Genomic DNA, 26,066 nt, shown 5'->3' on the forward strand with positions numbered 1-26,066 from the left:
TCCTTCCTTCCTTCCGTCCTTCCTTCCGTCCTTCCTTCTTTCCTTCCGTCCTTCCTTCCTTCCTTCCGTCCTTCCTTTCTTCCTTCTGTCCTTCCTTTTCCTCCTCCTCCTCCTTCACAATGCTTAAGGGTTATTTCTAGCTCTGAACTCAGGAATTACTCCTGGTTGTGCATTGGAGACCATATGTGATGCAAGAGATCAAACCTGAGTTACGTGTGTGAAACAAGAATCTTATCTGCTATACTATCTCTACAGTCCCTGAAATGGTCACTTTAAATGACAGAAAGTGAGAAGAAAAATCAACAGCAATACAAGACTAAAGAGTTGGACCCAATAGGATGAGTTGTGTCTGTGGAGCCCCTTGGTAAGATGCAAAGACCCAAATCAATGAAGTGTCTTGGGCCAGTGACTATGGAGATAGATCCAATTCTGGTCATCAGTTCTTCCAACTCATTAGCAGCACATGGTAAAATGAGCTACTCTCCATGCTATAGGCTTTTCTGTATGCATTATGGTTAATAAATAAGCATACCAATTTTATTATATAACCTTCACCTGTTGTCAACCAAGCAACTAAATTCCACTTACAATCTTACCCCAAAGTTATGTAATCTCCTAATCTACCTCAGAGTTATACTATAAAAACATAAGTTTAGGGTAATTACTCAAAAAAACTACTGATTGATCTTTAATATGACCCAGTAATTCCACTTCTTGAAAAGGGTCCAAAAGCACAAGGGTCCAAAAGCACAAGCTAGAAAAGACATCTGCACCCCTGTGTTCACTGCAGCACTATTCACAAAAGCTAAAATTTGGAAACAACCCAAGTACCAAGAGAAGATGACTGGATAAAGAAACCATGGTACATTTACACAATGAAATACTACTCAGCCATAAGAAAAGATAAAATTATGCAATTATTCTGGATGGATCTTGAGACTATCACGTTAAGTAAAGTAAGTTAGAGGGAGAGGGACAGACACAGAAAAATCTATCTCATATACAGAATATAGAGAAACTTTGTAAGGGGTAAGAATGCCCCAGAGACAACATAAAAGAGCAGAACTGTGCTTCAGTAGGAAGCTTGCCACTGAAATGGATGTGTGTGTGTGTGTGTGTGTGTGTGTGTGTGTGTGTGTGTGTGCCTTGTGTGAAGTTAGGGACGGGAACAAGGGACAAAGGTAGGGGGGAAAAGTGCCTCCTCTAGAGGCAGACTGGTGAGGAAAGGGAAAATTGGGACATTACTGGAGAGAAGTGGATACGGTGAAGGGATTGGAGGTAGTACATTGTATGCCTGAAATTTAATAATGAATAACTTTGTAATTAATTTGTAATTACATGGTGATTAAAAATAATGAAAAAAAATAATGAAAAAAAAAGCCCAAGATGCAGAGTTGATTCAATTCTATTAGATTACACTTTATTTTACCCAAAACAAAGATAATCCCTGGTTTATTTGTATCTGTTTGTTTACAACTTGGTATTACCCAAAACAAAGATTCTCTTACATGTAAACCTGGGCGAGACAGGCTCAGGATAGCCTGAGCCATCTGCCCTTACTATGTACTTACTGCCCCACCTGGAGGTGGTCTCTGTACTCAACAAAACAATTCTGGCAGGCAGCTTGCGGGAGATACAAGGTAGAAAATGGCCAGACTATAGGTGTTTCACCCTCAGCCTGCTCTGGATTATTTCATGCCTGACCCTGATTCAGACTAGTTTACCTGGGATTGTAGATATAGTGCAAAACCAAGTTGTAAACAAACAGATACAAAGAAACCAGGGATGACCTTCGTTTTGGGTAAAATAAGGTGTAACCTAACACAATTCAGTCAAGCCTCTCTCACTCTTTCAGATTGTCCTGTGTCTGGATATGCTAGTTTGTTGCAGTGGATCTTGTGTGTGTTATTTCTTTGCTATTGTATCCAAGAACCATGGATTTTTTTAATCCCTCACCTCAACCAACCCTTAGGACATCCTGATATTTTGGTATCCTTTCTATGACACCAATAGAGGTCACTGTGCTGTTTCCAAAACCAGATTTAGGAGTTAGAATCCAAGAATTAGGGATCTCTGTATCCCTGTTGGAGAAGGCACTGGGCACGTCAGAGCTTGGATTTTGCCCAAGTTTCTGGCAAAGTTTCTGAGAAGGCAGGTTTACCTGACTCAGACAGTGGGAAGCCCAAGCTCCTGCTTACTGATTTAAGGATCTTTGCTCTAGGCTTAACTTGCAATCATTTAATATGATCATTATTACTGAAACTAACTAATCATTTTGCTTAATCTGAGGATCAAGTTCTGGAGAGTCAAATGTGTCATTTTGGTGACATTGGGTGCTTTCCATTCCCCCATACAGAGAAGGGACAATGGATTTCTTTATTTATTGGCCATCTCGGAGGCTAGGCTACCATAAGGGAATCTCATGTAGAATGTAGAAATTTCTTATTTAACCAAAGCACAAGTGTTTTGCCCCAGGCTAGCTGGAGAGAAAATGAAAATTTGTGCTTAGCAGGCTTACTCCACCAGCCTTTCTGGGAGCTACGCTCTCCTTCTGGGTGACCACTCTGGGTGATAAATCAAAAGGGGTCATTTGGGCAATATATAGATTGCTTGAAGATGCTGAAGATCTCTTTTATTATCACTGTGTGGGTTTGGTTTTTGCATGATTTGTAAATTAAAGTAGGTTCATAGTAGTTATGAGCAGTAAACAGCATGGTGGCTGAGACGAAGTTGACACAGAGAAATGGGGTCACACCATAATTTCAACATGTACTAGCCCTGTGGCTTTGGTAAGTCATTGTATCACTTTTGTCTGCAAAATATACCTACTTGTAAGGGTTGATCCAAGGCTGAAAGAAAATAATGCATATCAAGTTGTGCACAGAAATGGTTCAGCAAAACATAGGTGTTTTCATTATCCAAATCTTAGGCTTAGCTAGTTATTGTAGGAAACATTAAACCCAGAGAAAGTGGGACAGCACCAGTGACTTTAGGTTGGGTGCTGGTGGAAAGAGTCAGGAGGGTGAGGCAGTGGTTAGAATGTGAGGTGCCAGGTGTTGACAGCTGGGAGCAAGTGGACAGGTGGGGGGGAATGGGAAGAGTGGAGAGAGGTTCCAAAGTTCACAGCTCAGGCAGCTTGCCTGGTCTTTGATAGCTCCCCAGAGTATTTGTATGGCTGAGCTTTTAGCTGCTTGTGATTGCCAAGACCAGGTCAGTTCATATTACCTTCTTCTCACTGCCTCTGCTTTGTACCTACCTAGAGCTACTTGTTGCATGTGTCGCTGCACAATTTCTTCCTTTAGGCAACCTGTCAAAGAGGCAAAGGAAAACCGTGAGTGAGATTCCAATGGACAGGAAAAGGATTCAGTCTTTGAAGCATGTGACAAGGTAAAAAATAAAATTAGGCATACTGTAAGGGAAATGATACAAGTAGGAACATTTTCTAAGAAGACCCCTTTTATGTCCTCGATTATGTTGGAAAAGGGGTTGCAAAAGCCAGAGTTCTGGAACATCAGTTCAGGTACGTTTTCACGGGGTTCCATCTTTAATTTCCATTATACTGGTCTGTCTCTCATTACCAAGTCTCCAACTAGTTCTGCCTACCTGTTTTCATGAAGAAGAGACAGAATTTGATCTTTTATTATTTTTTTTAAACTATGTTTGTGTAGTGCCACATTTGACTGTACTCAGGAGTTCTGAGCTCTGAGTGTAGAGGTGCTCCCTGCAATGCTCGAGAGCTTGAGACTCCTACATACAAAGCATATGATCAACCTGATTGCTTTCTTTTGGATTCAGGATTTGATCTTTAAAAGCAGGGCCACTATTTTATTTGTTTGTTTTGGAGCCACACCTGGTAATGCTCAGGGGTTATTCCTGGCTCTGTGCTTAGAAATTATTTGTGGCAGGCTCAGGGACCATTGGGATATAGATGATCGAACCAGGGTCAGACAAATGAAAGACACTCTACCCTTTGTGCTATTGCTCCAGCCCCCAATTTTAAGTCCATGTTCTTTTACGTTCACAAAGCTGTTTCAAATTTAAAAAAAAATGGCAGTCTTAGTTGATAATAAGATTAATACAAATTTGAGCCTGTCATTCATGTTCTAGGCTGCATTAATAAAGATAAAGTACTTAATTAATTAATGAAAATCAAGGGAGGTGACTGCTTCACCATACTCAGCAATGCTCAGAACATAGTTGCTATTTGTTCTTAGAGTTACTCTTCATAAGCTACATTCATTCATAACATGAATAAAATAGAATAAATTTAGATGTTTGTGATCAGAAAAATTAGGAGTCTGAGATTAGGCCATATGAGAAATATCTGAAGGTACATGAGATATTTAGATGGAAACGCAAAGACATGGAGAAAGTAGTTATGGGGCTAGTTCCTGACTTTAAAAATCTGGACATCGTGGGGCCAGAGAGATAGTAAAGCAGATATGGTGTTCGCTTTGCACATGGTGGATCTGGTGCCACATTTGGTCCTCAGAGACAGGCAGGAGCTAGAAGTAAGCCCTAAACACCAGTGCACATGGCCTAAGAACAAACAAGCCAATAATCTGAACATTGGGCCTGAATGCATGTTTTTCATATTCAAGGCTCCCAAATAACTGTTGGATTTGACCCTGGTGATACTTATCAGCAACGCTGGTCTAGAACAGTAAAACATCAGTATCACAGAGCTAGGTCAACTATTTATTATCAGGGGTGACACCAAATCCCATGAGCACAGGTTTAGATTAACTTTTGCTTCCAATATCAATTTTTTTTTAAGATAGCCAGATCAATGAGGAGAAAACTATTTTTGTCTTACTGCTGAGGGCAGAAGTAAAGTTGAATAAAGGAAGAAATTTAGGGCTCAATATGAGAAATGTGGACTCACAATGAGGACTGAATCAACATGGATTAAGTTGTCTCAGAATGGACTTTCTCCTGGCAAAGCAGTGCACTCCTTCCTGAAAGTATTCAAACAGAAGTTGGGACCATCTGTTGGGTATGAGAGTGAGGAGTATTGCCTCTGGGTAGGAGAGTTAGATGGAATGATCTCCAGGCTTCTCTCATGTCTCATATTCCATGATTTCATACTTGAGGGAGAGTATGTTAGTTGGTCTGTTGATGTCCCAGGGCTCAGCACACTTGTTAAACTGTCAGTGCTGCTTGTGTCTAGCATGGACATGTGGGAGATGCCATCAAGCCTCTGGGGGTTCCCAAGAAAGCTTGGGAACTTCATCACTCCCTTGTCAAATATATTTCTTTCCTCACATGAAATATACTCTGTGCTCAAGAACTATAGCTGAGTCGGGGATTGGAAGTTGAGTACATAATGACAATATCTTGAACCTTGTCACTTGCTGAAGGATTTAGGGCACTTAGAGAATTCAGGGGTGGGAGGAAGGTGGCATGCAGGAACTATTCAGTCTAATTTAGGTATCTCTTTCCTATTTTTTTTGAGACACACCCAGTAGTGCTCAGGGATACTCCTGGCTCTGCACTCATGGTCATTCCCTGAGTTCCTTGGGCGATAATATGGGATGCTTGGGATTGAACCCAGATCAGCTATGTATAAAGCAATGATCTTCCTGCTGTGCTATTGCTCCGTCTTCAGATTTCATTTTTATCCTATATATATCCAGGTGATTTCACTGATTCAATTACACTAAGAGAGATTAATTTGTGGTTGTTAACTGCTTCCCTGTCACTTTCAGATGGTCACTTTCAGATCTGGGATCTCCTCTGAAATAGCACAGCAAAATGGGGATTGTTTTTCTTTGGTGGTGAGAGCCCACCACACATTTAAGGGTATTATGGTTTCTCCTCTTAGATGCCTCTTTTCTGAGTCAAACCAGTTCTTTCAGTTCACTCCAAGAGACTTTCATCTCCAGGTATGTGACTAAGCGCATCTGTATCTTGTCTTGGATGTCTCCCACACAGAACAGAAACCAAGCATTGGGATATGCAATAATAGCCCCTGGTTGCAACTGGGACAAGGTGGGGACTTAAAGAGCTAAGGAGGATGCTGCCTGGCCCAATCATGAATACTCATGGAACAAATAGGAATATAAAATGAAATCCAGGTCAGCTGTGGTCCCAGATAGGATTTCTTTCCCTCATGCAGTCTCTACAAGCAGAGTGAAGAAGTACTGGGATAAGGCTCTCATTTACATCAATGTTTTAGGGAATTCAGAAAATCTGATGTATGGGAGGGATGTTGAATGCTTAAAGAAGCATAGTATAGACACACTCCAATAAAAGGAGCATATTGCTGACAAATGCACCATACCATTAAGAAAAATCTCAGGTTACTTTACTTCATTTTATTTTGAATTTTTGATGACCTATACCTGGTGGTGTTCAGGGCTTATTCCTGGTTCTCTGCTCAGGAGCAACTTTTGGTGGTGTTAGGAGACTATGGTGCCAGGCATTTAAATTGGGATTGATTGTGTGCAAAAGTTGGCCTATATCATATTAGTGCATCTTAGGGCCTCTTAGAAAGCCACCATCACTTGCTCCTTCAGAACCCATGCTGGACTGCATTATTCCCTAGAAAACTACCTCTTTGACAAAAGTTCTCCATAGCTGTGCCCTGACCCTGTACTTACTGACCAGAAGCTTCACCAGCAAGGAACCTCCCCACTTCACACTTGGCCTCTAGTAGGGGCTTGGCCAACTTGGTCATGGTGTCTGCAGCTCCTATGGACAAGATTAAATTCCTGTTCCCCCTGGAGAAGTATTTTGGTATGACAGAGTTAATGAGTCTCTATTTTCCTGCACCTATACTCCATCCCCTCAGTCCTACCTGGAAAGAACACTTGCTGTAGGTGAAGAAGACAATTTTGTCATCAGGACAGAGTTCATCAAAGTCCACAAACAGAAATACCCACACCCAGAAACATGAGACATGATAAAGGAACAAATAAGGCATCTTTAGAAGGCTCCATATTGCTAAAGGTAGGTTAAAAATGTGCTTAGTGATGTTCATCTTTGGAAAATTGGCCAATAGCTCTTACCACATGACAACTTTTGTGTTTCTGAGCTCTTCCCAAACAAGTTTCCCAGAATAGTCTTATGGCTGATACCTAATTGCATTTCCAACACAACCATTCTTCATGTGAAGATAAGGGCTTGTGTAATCCATTTGAACCTTGCAGCTCCCCAGGTTTGGCAAAGGAAAGAACTAGGAGGTTGAGGGGTTACAAAATTCACTCAGCATGCAGCTTGCTGTCATTACCTTGGTGATAAATTTGCTGGTTTTGGCCTGGGTTCCTGGACACATCCCTGTCTTTAGGTATGGAAAAGAAATGAAACAAAGAACTCCCAGCCTGAGGCAGGAAAGGGTTGGGAAGAAAACAGGGGAGGGAAGTTAAGTTGTGCTTGAGAATGGTGGTAAGTATTAAGTTTTCCAATAGTACATGCTAGAATCATCTACTTCTTTAAGATTCATTAATTGACAGAGTGGGGGTGTCAGCAGAGATAGAGAGGCTCTCTAAGACCTTAAAATAACCACATTCAGGGTATGAAGAAGAGGCACACTGAATGGTGTTTTATTTCTCTGTACCAAGTTGCTCATATGAAAAGTATTATCATCATGCAGAAGAAAACTTGTTTTTCACATTGATATTCAGCCTGCTGGATAAAATGAATTTCCTTTAGTTTCACACTTTATTTTTCATGCATGTTAGTTTGAATCATTCACCAAGTGAAATCACTTAGCTGATTCCAAGCACAGTCATTCACTTCAAGTCCCTCCATGCTGCTGTTGCATGTGGCTTGAGCAAGTTCTGTGATGTGGTGTCATTAAGTTATGTAGCTATAAAGCAATACATCTTTATTAGTAATCCACTATATGTTAAACACTATGTTCAAAGTCCTGTGGAATACATGGATTAATAGAAACAATTTCTTTTCCAAGTTTAAGAAAGTGCACTGTACAATGGCAAACAGGTGTTCTTTTTTTGAAAAGATGCATACAGGCCTTATCCATCTAAAAGGGACTTGTACCTCCAACACAGAACTTGCTTTTCTGTTGAATCTGGGATTTTGCTGTTGCTGTTTTAGGTTTGGGTGCCATACCTACAGCCTATTGAACTTTCTCTGGCCCATGACTGAGTTTGGCTTTTCAAGACAGCACTTTGGGCAGCTATAATGAATCACTTGGATTTGGATTTGAAATGAATCAGACCTCTTTGTCATTTTGGTTAATAGAAAAATAATTACAAATTTGGAGGCAAATAGAGTTAAGTGAAAATCTCAACTGCTGTGGGCTACAAAGTGGGCTAGGAAATAATATTTTGAGCATAATTGTGCCAACTGGATGACCACAGGCACAGCCTGTTCTCAGAACATCTTGCTACTTCAGGCAGGAGAGAATTCTGCCTCCAGTGGAAAAACCTCATAAGAGTTAACAATTGTGCTGTGACATTGCTATAATACCACCTGCAAGCAAAATGCATCATCCCTCTCCTCCAGACACTATCTAATACCTCTATCCACCCATAAGCACACTTCTCTCTTCAGTTTGTCCCCTATCAGTGTGCTCAGTGAAGCTGTTTCTTACTTGCCTCACTTAAGCTTTTAGTAAAAACTTTTATTCTCATACTTATATACTTACTTCATATACTTACTTCAATTTTCCTTCCTAAATGGGAACACTACTTAACATCTTTTAGGGTTTTTTGTTTGTGTTTTGGACCTGGTAGTGCTCAGATACTACTCCTAATTCTGTCCTTCGTAGGATGCTCTCAAAGCATTTGTTTCAGCCCTTTGATCTGTCTCCCTAGCCCTCACTTAACTTTTTTAAGCTTCTGCTTGATCCCTTAAACAATGGGAATACACTAATAATACACTACAATGATAAAGCTTATATCTCAAGATGCTGGAAAATAATGCCCCAGCATCTATAATGTGCTACCCTAACTCCCAGATATATTGATGAAGCTACTGCAGGCATACGAAGGAGGATAGGCCCTATAGGACAAGTGGCTAAGTGGCAAATTTAAAGTAGAATAAGTTTAGAGGAGGCAAAGGTGGGATAAGTAACATTAGGAAAAACATTATTACTAAAGAAACTTTGATATACCCCCAAAGAACAGAGGTATTAAGGTGGATGGGGAAAGGAGCTCCAGTCTAAGATCTGTTAGTAGGTGGGAGATACTGCATATATCCAGGTTCTTGGGAGACTGGAAGAAAGTGATTGAGTCAGGGAAAACATTTTGAAGGGTGTAGGAGACCGAGTTATTTCTACTTGAGTCCAGATCAGTTACTAAGGGCTCTAGAAATAGTTAACATCTATTATCTGACTATTCTGTTATAGTATCTCAGCAAAAGAAAATTAAAATAAAGATCATTAGCAGAATTGGAGAGTGGTAAAAGAGGAAAACAGACTATTCTAACTGCCTGAAGGACTACTTCTGGGACAGGGAAGTTCTAGTGAGTGGTTCTGAATTCAGTGGTAATTTCAGTTTTGATGTGTAAAGTTAGATTTTCATCGTATCTCTCCTTGGTATCCACAAGGGATGTGTTTCAGGATTCCCACAGAGAGGATACTCAATTCCTGTGTGGTGTAGTAATTGTATGTAATCTGCACACATCCTCCTGAATACTTTAAATCATCTCTAGATTACTTTTAATACCCAAATACAATGTAAATTTTATGTAAATTGCTCATACAATGTATTGTTTAGGCAATAATGGCAAGGAAAAACATCTGGACTCATTTAGTACAGAGGCAATTGGCATATGCCTACTACCAGAGTATGCATTTTTCATCTGCGGTTGATTGAACCGTGGTTGGGTGAACACATAGAAGCCAAGGGCTGAGAGATCTAATTTAGAGTACTGTGTTGACCCCAAGGTTATCTCTCCAACATCTGTCTTTAAGGCTATTTATAAAAATAATTGGTCTAGCATAAATTATGGAATCCTTGGATGTATTTTCCACAAACAAGAGCATGCATGTCCTTTGAAATCTTAAAATCAGGAATATTTTATCTCCTTAGTGAATGTAAATTTTGTTAGGCGTTATCTAAAACTACTTGCAGAACTTTTAAAAGTTTGTTCAAAAATCTGTTGAGGTAGAAACTGCAATGGTGAATAAAATTTAAACAGAGAAAGGGAGACACAGTTACATTACAGTCAGACAAAATTTTGCACACTGGAAGTGGTATTGAAATGCAAAATGGGCTATGAGTTTTAAGAAAAATAAAAGACATTATTGTAATAATACACAAAGACAATAGAGACGAGGGCTGGAAGGTCAGGGCTACAATATGAAGCTTACCACAAAGAGTGGGGAGTTTAGTTAGGGAAATAGCTACACTGACAACTACCATGACAATGGCAGTGAGTGAGAGAAATAGACTGCCTTTCTTGAATACAGGCAAGGGGTGGGGGAGGAGGGAGAAGAAGGGCCTTGGTGGTGGGAACTTCGCATTGCTGAAAAGGGGTAGTTTTTTTTTTATATAATTAAAATCCAATTACAAACACGCTTATAATCATGGTGCTTAAATAAAGATTTAAAAAAATTAGGAAAAAAAAAAGAAATTCAAAATGGTATAGGTGAAGTCATCATTCAACTTGCAAGCTGGAATGGGAATTCCATCCACACTCACACTGTGTGCCCTGAAAGGCACTAAAAGCACAAGTGCTTGGCTGCTCAGTAGTTTCTACAGCTCTGGGTCCCAACCATTGCTCAGGGAGGAAGAGAAGCTCAGTTTAACCATTTCTGTGTGTGTGTGTGTGTGTGTGTGTGTCTGTGTGTGTGTGTATGTGTAACACACCTCTGTGTGTGAGAGCGAGAGAGAGAGAGAGAGAGAGAGAGAGAGAGAGAGAGAGAGAGAGAGAGAGAGAGAGGGAGGGAGGGAGGGAGGGAGAAGAGATGCATAAAATGGGCTCGCCTGCCAAAATGCTGAAATATCACAATAAATCTACTGCTGAAAAAAGATAGCAAAATCAATAGTTGGAACATGAATTTGTTATAGATGAAAGTAATTTTCTGGACAGGCAGATAAAGACATTTATTGATGCAGAAACACAGAGGTTGAATTAGTCTTTCTCTTCAGCTTATGTGCACCATCCTGGTTAGTCTGTGCAAAACCTGTGTGTCTATGTATCTATGTGTGTGTGTGTAAGTTTTATCTTCAAGCCTCATGCCTATTACCTATTTTCATTTTTATCTTCCTCCCAAAAGCAGCCATTAGACCTGTCTCATGCATATCCTTTTATTTATGAGTTTTTTTCTATTTCTGCTAACATTTTGTATTCATTTTTCCTCTACAACCTGAAATATTCAGAGGCTACTCCTACTTGGGTGCTAGGGACAGCGATTGCTCAGAAATCATGTGGTCCTTGGACTCTTGCATGTGAAATGTCCATTCCAGTCCCAGAGCTCTGTATTTCTTCAGCAGTTTATTTTTATTTTTATTTTTATTTTTTTTTGGTTTTTGGGTCACACCCGGCAGCGCTCAGGGGTTACTCCTGGCTCCATGCTCAGAAATCGCTCCTGGCAGGCTCGGGGACCATATGGGATGCTGGGATTCGAACCACCATCCTTCTGCATGCAAGGCAAATGCGCTACCTCCATACTATCTCTCTGGCCCCATCTTTAGCAGTTTTTTAAAAATATATTTTATCTTTTGGATCACATCCGGTGGTCTCAGGAATTGCTTTCAGCTCAGCCAGTGCCTGGGGTTACTTCTGGTGGTGCATAGGAGACAAGGTGTTGCTGAAGATCAAACCTAGGCCTCTTATATATAAAGGATGTGCTCAAGCCTATTAAGCCATATCTCCAGCTCTTTTTATTTATTTTATTTTATTTTTGGTTTTTGGGTCATACCTGGCAGCGCTTGGGGGTGACTCCTGGCTCTGTGCTCAGAAGTCGCTCCTGGCAGACTCAAGAGATCATATGGGATGCTGGGATTCAAACTGCCGTTCGTCCTGTGTTGGTTGCATGCAAGGCAAACATCTTACCACTGTGCTATAGCTCCGGCCCCACAACTCTTTATATTTTTAAATAATATCTCTCCAGCTCTTGTATGCAATTCTTTGTTGTATTGCTTTTGTTTTTGAGGCCAAACCTGACTTTGCTCAGGGCTTACTCTTGGCTCTGACTCAGGAATTATTTCTGGAAGTGCTCATGAGTCTGACCATATGAGTAATTAAACCTGAGTCAGCAAGGTGAGGATTTACCTTCTGTACTATCTCTCCAGCTCTGTATGGCATTTTTATAAAATCAAAGTAGCATGCCACATATATCTGTCTCTTACCAGTACTGTTTTTTTGACATCTAACTATTTTTCTATATAGCCCATCTAGTTCTCAGTTCTGTAACTCACATCCTTTAGAGTGTGTCCCCAGTTTTGACCTCTTTCATTCTATGAGGATTGAACAACTAACCTGAGTTCCATTTTCACTAACATAACAGTGCTAAGGTACCCTCCCTCCAGCATCTGGTCTTAGGAATCCATGAAGACATTCTTCAGCTGACTCACAACAAATCTGCAAAGATAATTTCAGGTGCTGCCTTGCCTAATGTCCCCTGTGCACACTTTAGAAGAATATGAGAATACTCAAAGAGACCCATGAAGCAGATATTTTCTTTAAAATAAGTAAGATAATATTCAACAAGGAGGCATAAATAACTTTAGAATAGGTGAAGAGATGAGTGGATAAAGAAATTATCTACACAATTGTATACTATGCAACTGTTAGGAAAAGTGAAGTCATGAAATTTGCTTATACGTGGATGGATATGGAGAGTATTATGCTGAGTAAAATGAGTCAGAGGGAAAGGCATAGACATTGAATGATTAGCTCATTTGTGGGATATAAAAAAGCTTGACAACTTGACAACAGCAACGATCTGCTTACAGGACAGGGCTCTCTGCATTGCCCTTTAATTGAGAGGTGAAATGAGAGGATGCTCTGCACCATCCTGACTGCAATGTAGGATTATGCAGATTCCGGGATCCTTAATACAGAAACATGATACCAACAACAAAGACTGTGTGAAAAATAAAAGTGTATTGGCACTACAGACAATGACCTGAATTGGACAAACTAGTTTACCTGAAGCCTAGAATTGGTCTTATGCCAGGAAACTTCAGGGGTAGGGATTCATTGTATTCAGGCCAATGCTCTTCCTTTCCATGTCCCTCATATTTTGGTGGGCCTATGCAAAAAACAATTGCCACTCTAACACTGTTTTTACTGTGCTCCTTTGACTCTAATCCTTAAGAAAAGAAACCCACTTAAACTTTTGAGGTTAACTTAAACTAATATGCATGTGCATGGAAATGTAAAAAACATTGCCTTCAATGTTTACAGAGTTACATAAGTTTTATGGCTTTAGATTGCTTTGTGTGCTGCTAAGAAATATTATGTACTACAATCCGGGGACTTGAGGGACAAAGTAATTGTACATGGGTTCTGTTTTATTTTTCTTAATGTTCTTTGGCTGAAAGTTCAAAGTTAAGATATCAGCAATGGAACTACTGAGAATTCTGTTTATGGGTGATAGTCCTTCCACTGTAACTTTACCTTGTCCTCTTTCTTTGCATTTTTGTTCTCATAATTAAAAATAAAAAAATAATAAAAAAGCAAAACAAAACAAAAAAGTGTTAAAATGGACAAAAATGGGGCTGGAGTGATAGTGCAGTAGTAGGTATCATGTTGGTATCATGTTTCTGTATTAAAGATCCCGGAATCTGCATATCCTACATTGCTTGCCTTGCATGCAGCTGATCCAGGACAGACCTCGATTCAATCCCCAGTGTTCCATATGGACCCCCAAGCCAGGAGTGATTTCTGAGTGCATAGCCAGGAGTTACCCCTGAGCATCACTGGGTGTGACCCCTCAAAAAAAACAGAAAGCAAACAAACAAGGACAAAAATGGGAGAGCGAGAAAAGAAAAATGTCCACTATGGAGGAGGCAGGGGAGAAGGCAGGGGGAGGGGAAAGAAACTGGGGACATTGGCTTGGGAAAGGTACACTAGTGAAGGGTGTTTTACATTGTATGACTGAAACATAATTATAAACAACTTTGTAAAAATATAACCCTGAGCTTATGGAAATGAAATAATTTGAGACATATAACAAAGTATCTATGAATTAAATTTTGAAATGTACATTAAAAAGACATTCTGAAATGGTAAATAGAGCCATTAAAATAAAAAATAAATAGTGGGAACAAGGGAATAACCCCCAGACCAGACATATTTTAAGAGTGATTAGTGAACTGGAAGGGAGAAAATTTACTGTAGCATTTTGGAGGGTGAGAGGGAAACTGGGAACATTCATGGTGGGAAATCTGCAGTGGTATAGGTTGTTGTACATTGTATGACTGTAACTCAATTATATATAGTTTATCTGTAGAAAAAACCCAACTGTATTATAAACAACCTTGTGACCACATAGTTAAAGAAAGAAAGAAACAAACAAAGAAAGAAAACTTACTGAAAACCCAGTATAGAAAGCTAAAGAGATCAGCATGGGAAAAGAGTGTCAAGAGTCACAAGAATACAATGGAGAAGGTTTGGAGGCAAAAGGGAAGTCACAGAGAAGAAAGGAGAGATTCTTTCTAAATTCATAAAAAAGCTAAGCCCTTGAAGTTATAAGAGCATGCTGAGAACCCAGTAAGATGAACATCAACAAACCCATTCCTGACATCTGACAATGACACTAAAGAGTCTCAGGGGAAGGAGCTGCTGGAACCAGCTTCCAGGGGACTGATACATGGAACAACACAGGACATTGCGAGCCACACACAGCCACAGCACTTAGGCTCTAGAAGACCATGGAGGGAAATGACTGTCAACTTGAATTTTGAGTCCAGCTTAACAAGCCAACTTGAATTAAATTTGAATATATAATCAAGCTTCAGTTTATTGGTGAGCACAAAAATATCATTCTCTGATAGAAGAGAACAAAAAGAGCTTACCATTCACTTAGGTTCCACATCTCCTCCTCCATAAGGACCCCCAAAGGAGGTAGCCTAGGGGGGATTAAGTGCAGAGATTCTGCAGTCACATTCCACAGCTAACATACCAGCAGGGACCCTGACTGTGCAATTAGAAAAATTATTCCAAATTCAGTGTGCCTCAGTTTCCTCTTGTGCAGAGCAGAACAATAGTGGTATCTGTTATGTGGTGTGTTAGGTCACAAGTATGATAAATACTGTTTACACATAAAAATGAGTTATGCTGATAACGAGAAAAAAGTACATGGGGAACATACATAGAATAAAAGGAATGAAGACATTCATAAAGAAGAATAACACAAATAAAAATACTTCTTGTCTATAAAAACTGTGAGTGGAAGCAAAAATGTGAGACAATAAGAAGATGGAGAGATGAAGATAAGGTGAGGAGTGTCTGTGTGTGTGTGGGGGGGGGTTGTCAAAACACACTCTAGCTCTAGATGTGGAAGGGAAGAGGGCATCCTTGGAATAACCATAGACATAGTCAGAATTATGTTTTAACTCTAGGTGGATTAAAGGACAGACTCCAGTAGTAAAATCAATAAAAAAGAATCTGAAACAAAGTCGGGGGGAAGAGTTGAAAGTTGTGCCAAAAGCTGAATAATTTAGCAAAGCAGAAAAGGAGGAAAAGAGAAGCAAAGAAATCACAGGGAGAGAGACTGCTGAAGAGATGCTGTGCTGGCATGAACCTACCTGGGCAGGTACCTGCCCCAGCTGTGTGCACTGGTGGTCGCTCAAGCATGGGGGGAAGGGTGGACATGCATTTTAAGCTTTTTAAAAATTTTTATTTTATTATTATTATTATTTTTGTTTTTTGGGTCACACCTGGCAGCGCTCAGGGGTTACTCCTGGCTCTACACTCAGAAATAGCTCCTGGCAGGCTTGGGAGACCATATGGGATGCCGGGATTGGAACCACCATCCTTTTGCATGCAAGGCAAACACCCTACCTTCATGCTATCTCTCCGGCCCCGCATTTTAAGTTTTTTGAAGATTCCTATGAGGAATGGGTAGGAGAGGCAGGACTCAAGCATGAAGGGAAAGTGTGCATGATTTATGTTTTATATGAAGTATTTTATACACATATATATGAAAATAAATTAACTTTATAATTATTTGTGGGGACCTTCCAAGCAGTGCGTCCCAGAGCAACTCCTAGTGATATTCAGCCCAGATATGTGCTACTGTTCAGGTGCTTAAGGAGTAGGACCTACTGGGGCCACCCTTAGTGGGTGGGACGCAGCTTGCAGTCCTGAGGATCAAACTCATCCCTTTCTTCAACAGAAAGTCCAACTGTCCAGCCCTTTTAGTGATCTTCCCCAAAATGAAGTAGTCATAACCCAGAACAAAAGGATCCCTGAGAAAGAGTCCCTTCGCACCTGGCATGGAAGCTGATGGAACCACTGTCAGTGACAGGGCTGGGGCAGTGAGAGCCCAACAGTCCAACTGTGGTCACTCTGTTATGGCCAAGGGGCTGGATGAAGAAGGCAGGAGAACAGGAAACCCGAAAAGGCTCACATATTGGCAGGCTCACAAAAGTGTCTCTCTGGCTAGGCCTGGAGAAGGGAGAAGCCTCATTTCTCCTCTGGAGCCAGGGATTCTTTCCTAGATTCCCAAAGAGAATGATTCAGTGACACGGCATTGTGTGGGAGATCAGGAGTTTTTCAATGCCAGACCAATGTTTGAGAAGCCTTCTCTTCCCAAATGACATATCCTTTCTCCAGAAGGAAAAAGTGTCCTTCTACTTAGTATGCCAAACCTTAGCTTATTAACAGATCCACAGAAGAACAAAGAAGTTCTTTATAAAAGACATTAATATTCCTCCCACAAGAATATCTCAAAAGACTTAATGGGGAAGCCTATATGTCCTTGATATGTTTAATAAATCTATAATAATACCTCCAAGTCTGTTTATTCCAAAATGTAAGGTAGCTTCTTAAATAACCTTTTCTTTAATTTCTTTATTAAAATTATTTTTATTTATTTCTTCTATTATATATATTTATTATTTTTTCTCCTCTTTAACTTCACCTGTTTTGGTTCTGCTTGGTACAAAAACCTACAAGAAAAAGTCTTGCCTGGGGGAGTCTAGCAGGAGGAGGTTGGCAGGCCCCTGCCATGCCGGAGGCCTGCTTGACCAGGCCTAGTGGGGGTGCGGGACTTGGGTAACCCCAGCACCACTCTAGCGCCTTGCTCCAGATCTCCAGGGCTTTCCCGGGCCACATGCCTGGGCAAGCCGGTGAGTTGGGTCCCTTGGTGGAGCTTGAAGCTACCCTAGGCCTTCCCCCACTATCCATTCAGCTCCTTAGGGAGGGTCTGGGTGGGGCTCTGAACTCCTGGTCTCCCAGCTTCTTGAAGGATCTCTCCTTCTTGGAGCCGGGAGTCTAGCAGGAGGAGGTTGGCAGGCCCCTGCCATGCCGGAGGCCTGCTTGACCAGGCCTAGTGGGGGTGCCGGACTTGGGTAACCCCAGCACCACTCTAGCGCCTTGCTCCAGATCTCCAGGGCTTTCCCGGGCCACATGCCTGGGCAAGCCGGTGAGTTGGGTCCCTTGGTGGAGCTTGAAGCTACCCTAGGCCTTCCCCCACTATCCATTCAGCTCCTTAGGGAGGGTCTGGGTGGGGCTCTGAACTCCTGGTCTCCCAGCTTCTTGAAGGATCTCTCCTTCTTGGAGCCGGGAGTCTAGCAGGAGGAGGTTGGCAGGCCCCTGCCATGCCGGAGGCCTGCTTGACCAGGCCTAGTGGGGGTGCGGGACTTGGGTAACCCCAGCACCACTCTAGCGCCTTGCTCCAGATCTCCAGGGCTTTCCCGGGCCACATGCCTGGGGAAGCCGGTGAGTTGGGTCCCTTGGTGGAGCTTGAAGCTACCCTAGGCCTTCCCCCACTATCCATTCAGCTCCTTAGGGAGGGTCTGGGTGGGGCTCTGAACTCCTGGTCTCCCAGCTTCTTGAAGGATCTCTCCTTCTTTGAGCCGGGAGTCTAGCAGGAGGAGGTTGGCAGGCCCCTGCCATGCCGGAGGCCTGCTTGACCAGGCCTAGTGGGGGTGCGGGACTTGGGTAACCCCAGCACCACTCTAGCGCCTTGCTCCAGATCTCCAGGGCTTTCCCGGGCCACATGCCTGGGCAAGCCGGTGAGTTGGGTCCCTTGGTGGAGCTTGAAGCTACCCTAGGCCTTCCCCCACTATCCATTCAGCTCCTTAGGGAGGGTCTGGGTGGGGCTCTGAACTCCTGGTCTCCCAGCTTCTTGAAGGATCTCTCCTTCTTGGAGCCGGGAGTCTAGCAGGAGGAGGTTGGCAGGCCCCTGCCATGCCGGAGGCCTGCTTGACCAGGCCTAGTGGGGGTGCGGGACTTGGGTAACCCCAGCACCACTCTAGCGCCTTGCTCCAGATCTCCAGGGCTTTCCCGGGCCACATGCCTGGGGAAGCCGGTGAGTTGGGTCCCTTGGTGGAGCTTGAAGCTTCCCTAGGCCTTCCCCCATTACCATATTCTTGAAGTCATTGGTAATCTCTCTGCAGTCTATATTTACAGAATCGCGCGGGGGCTATCGCCCCCGCGCGCACTTGAAACATTAATAGTACTCATACAAGAAACATTAATAGTACTTACTATCATTGAATTATATTTTTACGTATGCAGAATGTCTATTTTGTCCTCTGCCCTATTGCATGCCCCTTCATAAGTTCATATTTCTCTTTAACTTCTTTAATCATCTTTTATCATCATTACTCCCCATTTACCCTTTCTAACTTAAGTACTGTAGAGTCCTAAGACACAGACCAAAGTGGTGTCCTGTAGTTAACACCCACCCAACTATTTTAAAAGGCATAAAAGAGACACATATGTTTTCAACATTGTATGGGTGTTTTCTTTGATGTCTATAAACTTTTGCTGAATATTTTCTTATACAGTGACGATCCCCCCCATGTTTTTTATCTTCTCCTTATGAACTGCTCAATATGGAATTTGTTGTGAAAAATCCCTCAGTTTAGTACTTATGTTTGAACCAGGTCTATGGGTCTTGTTGTAAATATTCTTATGCCCCCATATATCTTATAGCACCACGTGGCTTTATTTCTTGTTTGCTTAGGCACACTAAAATGGGAAAATACTATACATACCAATAGGTTCTTATCTAATAGAGATGGCAACAGACAAATCTTGTAGTGCAATGAGACCTTACACCCTGAACATTGACATAAAGACCAGGCACAGGCCTCAGAAGAATGGGCATTCTCCATTCACCCCTTGATCTACAGAAGATATTTACAAAACATACAAGGTTGTATATAACATTACCTGGTGGCATTCCTGTACCAGGGAAGACCCTACAGCTGCTCTGACATCTATCTACTCAAAAGAAACACACCTTAACACTGAGAAGACAACAAGAACAATGACCTGCTTACTGGACAGGGCTTGCTGTATTGCCCCTTAATTGTGAGTTTTGTCTATAACATACCTGGAAGTAATCCTCTACCACGGTAGACCCTACCACTGCTCAGACATCGTCCTGCTCAAAAAAGACTTCCCTTTACACCTAGAAGACTTAACAATCTGCTTACAGGAAAGGCCCTCCTGCATTGCCCTTTCATGGTGAGGTGAAACGAGAAGGCACTCCACATCATGACTTCAATGTAAGACATGCAGATTCCAGAATCTTCAATACAGAAACATGATACCAACAACAGAGACTGTGAAAAGTGTGTTGGCACTATGATCGGACGATAACTTGCCTGAGGCCTAGAGCTGGTCTTATGCCAGGAAACTTCAGGGGTAGGATCTCTTTGTATTTAGGCCAAGGTTATTACTTTCCATGCCTCTCATATTTTGGTGGGTCTATGCAAACAACAATTGCCACTAACAATGTTTTTACTGTGCTCCTTTGACGCTAATCCTTAAAACACACCCACTTAAAATTTGAGGTTAACTTAAGCTAATTTTCATGTACATGGAAATGTAAAAAATACTATGCCTCTAATGTTAAAGGAGTTACGTAAGTTTGATGGCTTTAGATCGCCTTGTGTGCTGTTAAGAAATATTATAATGTGCTACAATCTGGGGACTCGAGGGACAAAATAATCGCACATGGATTCTGTTTTATTTTATCTTAACGTTCTTTGGCTGAAAGTTCAAAATTAAGATATCAGCATGGGGACTTCTTCTGAGAATTATGTTATGGGTGATTGTCATTCCACTGTAACTTTACCTTGTCCTCTTTGTCTGCATCTTTTGTTCTCATATTCAAAATAAAAAAAATAAAAAATAAAAAAAAAAAAAAAAAAAAAAAAAAAAAAAAAAAGTCTTGCCTGGGATAAAAGTGCATGTCAAAACTAGGACAGAGATTGTATAGCCTGACATTCTTACCCCCAAATGCACCAGCAATATAATATGGCACCATTACTTTTTGCAAAGGCATACTATAAAAGGGAAAATTATGTATAGAAATAAGCTCTTATATACTAGAGATAAGAACCCATACATTTTATAATACAGGGGTGCCTCCTGCCCTGAACATGTGTCACATGGATCCAACTTAGACTCCATGTGATCAGGCAGCAATCATCCAGTCCCGAGACTTAGATCCCAGACATAGAACCGACACAGGTCCCTGCAACAGCACCAGGAACCAAACTCCCTCTGGGACATTCCTTTTTTTTTTAATTTCCTAATTATTTTATTACAACTTACAAGTTCACTGGTATGTATAGCATAAGAGCACACGGGCTTTATATCAACAGCAACAGGGGAAGAGAAAACATTTTTTGCATCTTTCAAAGACAGAATTAATAACTCATGGACAGATATACCTGTAACAGATATATTGATCTCAGCAAACCATTACAATGTTTCTCTGATATTATTATTAAAATTCCCATCATTTGGACTGGAGCAATACCACAGAGGTAGGGCATTTGCCTTATATGTGGCTTGCCCAGGATGGACCTGGGTTCAATCCCTGGTGTGGGACATTCCTAATACTGCTCTAGCACCAACTTGCACCAGTTTTGATATGACATCCTGACAAAGAGGAAACCGCAATAACTTGATCTAAGAGCAGGTTGTCCTAACGGTAAGATAAAATAAGAAGACATGTTGCACTTTGATCTGTGCAAAAATCAAGATTGCCAACTACAGAAGACTGGGCCAAGACTGGGCAGTACTTACCATAGGACCAATAAAAAGACTCTAACCTAGGCTTCGGTCTAGGATGGGTACAAAAACCAAGATCTCCAATCCCAGAGGTCTGACTTTGACAACTACGATGGAACAGAACTTCTGGAAACATAATGGAAAAACTCTATCCCAGGCTTCATCCTAGGATCAAGACCACCATTTAAAAAAGACTGATTATAACAACAGTGATGGAATAGAACTTTTAGAACTGTAAAAAAAACCTCTATCCTAGGCTTCATTCTATGACCTGTATAAATACCAAGAACTCTAGAGAGGCCTGATTTTATCATTCACAATTGAGTGGAAAGTTTCCTGGCACCATAAAAAGATCTTGGGGTGAAAATGAGCAGGTATGGAGTCTGTAGTTGTTCCCATGGTAGTATGCTTCAGGGACAGAGAAATCTGGTATCTCTTAGGCCAAGGGAATTCCCTTTCTAGGGACACAGAGTATTTCCCTAATTCTTACTGTGCCTTTGCAAAAATAAAAAAAAAGAAACACAAACTTTTTTATGTAGTTGCTGGTTTGGGTTTTTTGACATATTTTTGTTTTTGTTTGTTTATTTTTATTGCTTGTTTCTTGTTTGTTTTTCATAGTTGCTGGTTTTTTGTTTTGTTTTTCCTTTTTGTTGTTGTTGACTTGCTTTGTTTTGTTACCTTTTTCTTGCCCCCCCTTTTTTCTAAATTGATATTTATAACACCTAGATGGACTCCTCCCAGTTTTTTTCCTTGTCCTTTTTATCTCCAACAGAACCACATAACTTGAATCATCTTGTTCAGCCTCATAAATTGAGCAGGGGGGGGGAAGGAGGGATGGATGGTACCAGGGCCAGACAGTCATATGAACAGTTAGAGAAAATAAAAAATGATCAAACTTGAACACCAAACCTAAAGTCTGTGACAACAGAATTGTTACCCAATCTACAACAAGCTGTACGAGTGGGGACCAGTCACACTAGTATTCTGGGAGGTAAAGGAGGGAAATATGGGTTGCATACTGGGAACAGGGGTGAAGGGAGGACAACACTGGTGGTGGGAATGCCCCTTATTTATTGTTATTATGTATCTTAAACATTACTGTGAAAGATTTGTATGTGGCCACAATAAAAATTAAAAAAAAGTAAATCTTAATTCCTAATAAAAGCCATTAATACTGTTAAGAGAAATATTGTAACTTGCCCTGAATTTTCCTCTCACAGAGAATCTTCTCAAGGGCATCCCACCACCATGTCCTTATTTTGTAGACTAATATGTACCCCATAATTGATGAGCATATCAATTTGAGATAAAACAGCAGACTGTGATTTGGGTTTTCAAGACAGCTCCATTCTTATCACCAGTATGGAACATGATGATCCCATTTTGGGAAATGCTCTCATTTATAAAAAATGATCAAGTTATACTGGGAATCCAGGCTTCTTTTCCTAAGGGATTTTCATTCTGGCTACTCTAGTAATGCAAGATTAGCGCATTCTGCCTGAGGCTTAAGCATTTGGCTATGGTATATGTTTAATTAAGCTGAGGAACTTATTTATATCACTACTCCAGTCTCTGATACTATTTCATAAGCATTTTGAGAAAATTAAGTAAATACATACATTGTGTAATGAGCCAACAAACATGAAAGAAGATAAGCACAAACAGTTTCAGTGCAGCAACCAGTATATAAATATCAAGCATCTCAGGGAGCTGAGACTGCATGATTATGTTGGCCTTCATTCAAAAAGATGTGAGTTTAGATGCTTGAAAGTTTTTATTTCAGCAAGGGGACACATAACTAGCTTCCAAGACTTCCCAAGAGGAGTAGTTGGAGATAACAGTTCTTCCTTCCATGTGAAGATGTGGGCCTGATCAACAGAGATGCCCTCTGGACTGTACAGAACAACCTCTGACTTCTATCCTTATAGCTCCAGGGATCATGTGGAGGATACTCAAGGAAGGCGTAATTTCTCTTATTCCCAGTTCCTTCTGTGGACCTTAGAGGTGAGTTTTTACAAGTTCTCCAGTGATGATGGAGACAGAGGGCTGGGTTCACAGAAAGGCTATAAAATAAACCTCAAGCACTAAGATGCTTATTTTGGCAATATATATTGTTTTTGGATAGATTAAAACATGGAAACAGTGAGTCTTACACTACTTTTTGATAAAAAATAATAAATACTTAGTCTGAGATAAAACTTAATTCTATTCATTTAAAATAATATGGAGAATTAAATAAAATTTAGTGAAAGAAACACGTCCCAGTTAGGCTCATTACTGCCCTACTCAGAGTTGGACCTTCTTTTGTTTTTATGGGGGTTAGGGGAGGGTGGTAGTTCCCCAACTTGTTTAGAAAGTCATGGAGACCAATTGGGTTAGGTACTTTGATACCTTGTGCTGTTTGGGCCTAGAAGTTCTAGGAGTTAGAGGTTCAAAATAGTGGTAAAGGGATGGAAGAGGCATTCAATGCTGTGGATGGAACTCAGGCCCTTGAACTACATACATCTCTAGTGTTAGGTTGGGTATTTCTTTATTTTGGCCACACCAAAAGTACTCAGGGGTTATTCCTGGCTTTGTGGTCAGAAATCACTTGTGGGAGGCTTGGGGAACCATACGGGATGCCAGGAATCAAACCCAAATCAGTCTTGGGTTGACTACATGCAAGGCTGTGTTATTGCTCCGGCCCTAGGTTTGGTATTTCTTGATACAAATTTCCAATCAAAAGGTGCTGGATATTAAGAAAAAAATGTTAGGTAATTTGAAAATAGAAGACAAGATCAAGTGGAAATTGTTTAAGCTTTCCTATTAAAAGACCTGGCATAGGAGAGGGCAGGCCAAGTCCCCAGCCCTGCTGCCCCCATCACCCAGAATCACCATTTTTCTGATGGCCCTGCCTCATAGCTCTTCTACAGTTTCCTTTGGGGACACCAATCTGACCAAACTTCAGGTATGCTGGTTTGGGGGCTGATATCACTAGGACTTCTTGGAGTGAGTGTGGGCACCCTCCCTACATATCTTCCATCTTCCAGGAGAACTGGCTGCTCTGTACATGCCCATAAAGTCATGGTATCGGTAATAGTGCTTTAAATTTCTGGACAACTTTGTTTGATGCTGTCATTCCTATATGAATACATGAATTTAACAGAATGGGCAGCTAACAAGAGCTTACTAAACCTTCTGCCCTTATATTAATGACTTAATTAGAGATACAATAATTTTCACAAATGTGCTTGCTACTGTACTTCTTTTCCCCCCTCCCTGCTACTGTACTTCTTATTTTTTCTTTTTCCTTTCTTTTAAAAAATATTCTTAATTTTCTTTTCTTTTCTATTGTTTTTGGTTTTGGGGTTACACCCAGCAGCGCTCAGGGGTTACTCCTGACTCTATGCTCAGAAACTGCTCCTAGCAGGCTCAGGGGACTGTAAGGGATGCTGGGATTCGAACCATCGTCCTCCTGCATGCCAGGCAAACACCCTACCTCCATGCTATCTCTCCAGCCCCTATTCTTAATTTGCATTTTGATTTTTACATCTATATTTTTGGTAACTTTGCTTTTACTTATCTGGAAACATATGTATTATGGTTATCTATGCGATATATTTTCTTTAAATAAAGTCAAAAAATATCCTGAACATACATGTTGTTATGTCCAGGTACTCTGTGTAAACCACATGGATTTGGTGTTCTGGCCCTGTGGTAGGAGTTGGGATATAATCGTGCAATTTAGGAGAATCATTCAATAGGCCCAAATGGGGCTGAGTCCAAAGGAAGAAGCCAGTAGGGATACAGGGCAATCGTACAAGGGTAGCTGTATGCAGAGAACTTTCAACAGCATTGTGAGCTCATTCTGTAGGTGGAGTGATGGAAAGATCAAGAGAAATAATGGAGATAAATGGGCCTGGAACAATGGAAAATATGGATTTAGGGAGTACAGTGCAACTGTTACAAACTCTGTGCTTTTGGACAAATTAATCCATTTAAGCTTTAGTTTCTTCACTAACATCGGGTGATTACATGAATACGGAAAGGTTGCTATGGTAATTTGATACTGCAGGTACACAATAAGTGGGGCAGAATTGGTGGCGGTGGTAGTAAGATGAATTATTATGTGGGGAGGGTGACTTTAATTAAAATTATATGATAAATGAACAAAATACAGAAATAAGTCAAAAGGTCAATGAAACAAAAAGCTGGTTCTTTGAAAAGACAAAAAACAGGCAATCCTTGGCCATACTCATAAAGAGAAGAAACTCATAAATAAATCACAAGAAAAGTTGCAAAAAATATTAGATAAATAGAAAATCTCATAAGGTAGTATTAAGAACAAATTATATAGCCTAGAAAAACTAGACATTATCTTAGAAACATAAAATTTAAAAACTTAATCAGCAAAAAATATGAAACCTGAACAGATAAGGAAAACTGAAATGATAACCCAAGTCCAAAAGGCCAAGCCCAGACATAGTGACATCATTAGTAAACTCCATCAGTTTTATTTATTTATTTACTCATTTACTTATTTATTTATTCATTTATTATGATCACTTCTCTTGGGGCTCAGGGGACATTTATAGTGCTGGGGATGAAACCTGGTATGCTGTGTGCGTGGAAAGCATTTTACCCACTGTATTATCTCTCCAGCAGGAAACTTAGAGATAAATTAGTATTTATCCTCACAAAACTCTTCTGTAAAATCAAAAGGACAGAACACCTTTAAAAGTATCTCGTGAAGCTAATATTATCCTGGTTTTGAAGTCATATAGAGATACCACACTTAAAAGAAAACTGCAGACAAGTATCTTTGATTAGTTTATGTTCAAAAATACTCAGAAAGGGCTGGAGCAATAGCACAGTGGTAGGGCATTTGCCTTACACGTGGCCCATCTAGGACGGACCTTGATTCAATCCATGGTATCCCATATGGTCCCCTGAGTCAGAGCGATTTC

General features: G+C 40.8%; 1 protein-coding gene across 1 annotated transcript in view; it reads right to left on the reverse strand.

Annotated features, from left to right (window-relative positions):
- Positions 1-26,066, reverse strand: part of KIF6 (kinesin family member 6) — a 601,782-nt gene that overhangs the window by 41,922 nt on the left and 533,794 nt on the right. Inside the window, exon 16 of the mRNA XM_049764755.1 lies at positions 3,257-3,307. Coding sequence (XP_049620712.1) covers positions 3,257-3,307 — 51 coding nt within the window. The remainder of the gene's footprint in view (positions 1-3,256; positions 3,308-26,066) is intronic.

Source organism: Suncus etruscus, chromosome 18, assembly GCF_024139225.1.
Source record: "Suncus etruscus isolate mSunEtr1 chromosome 18, mSunEtr1.pri.cur, whole genome shotgun sequence".
Classification (NCBI taxonomy): Eukaryota; Metazoa; Chordata; class Mammalia; order Eulipotyphla; family Soricidae; genus Suncus; species Suncus etruscus.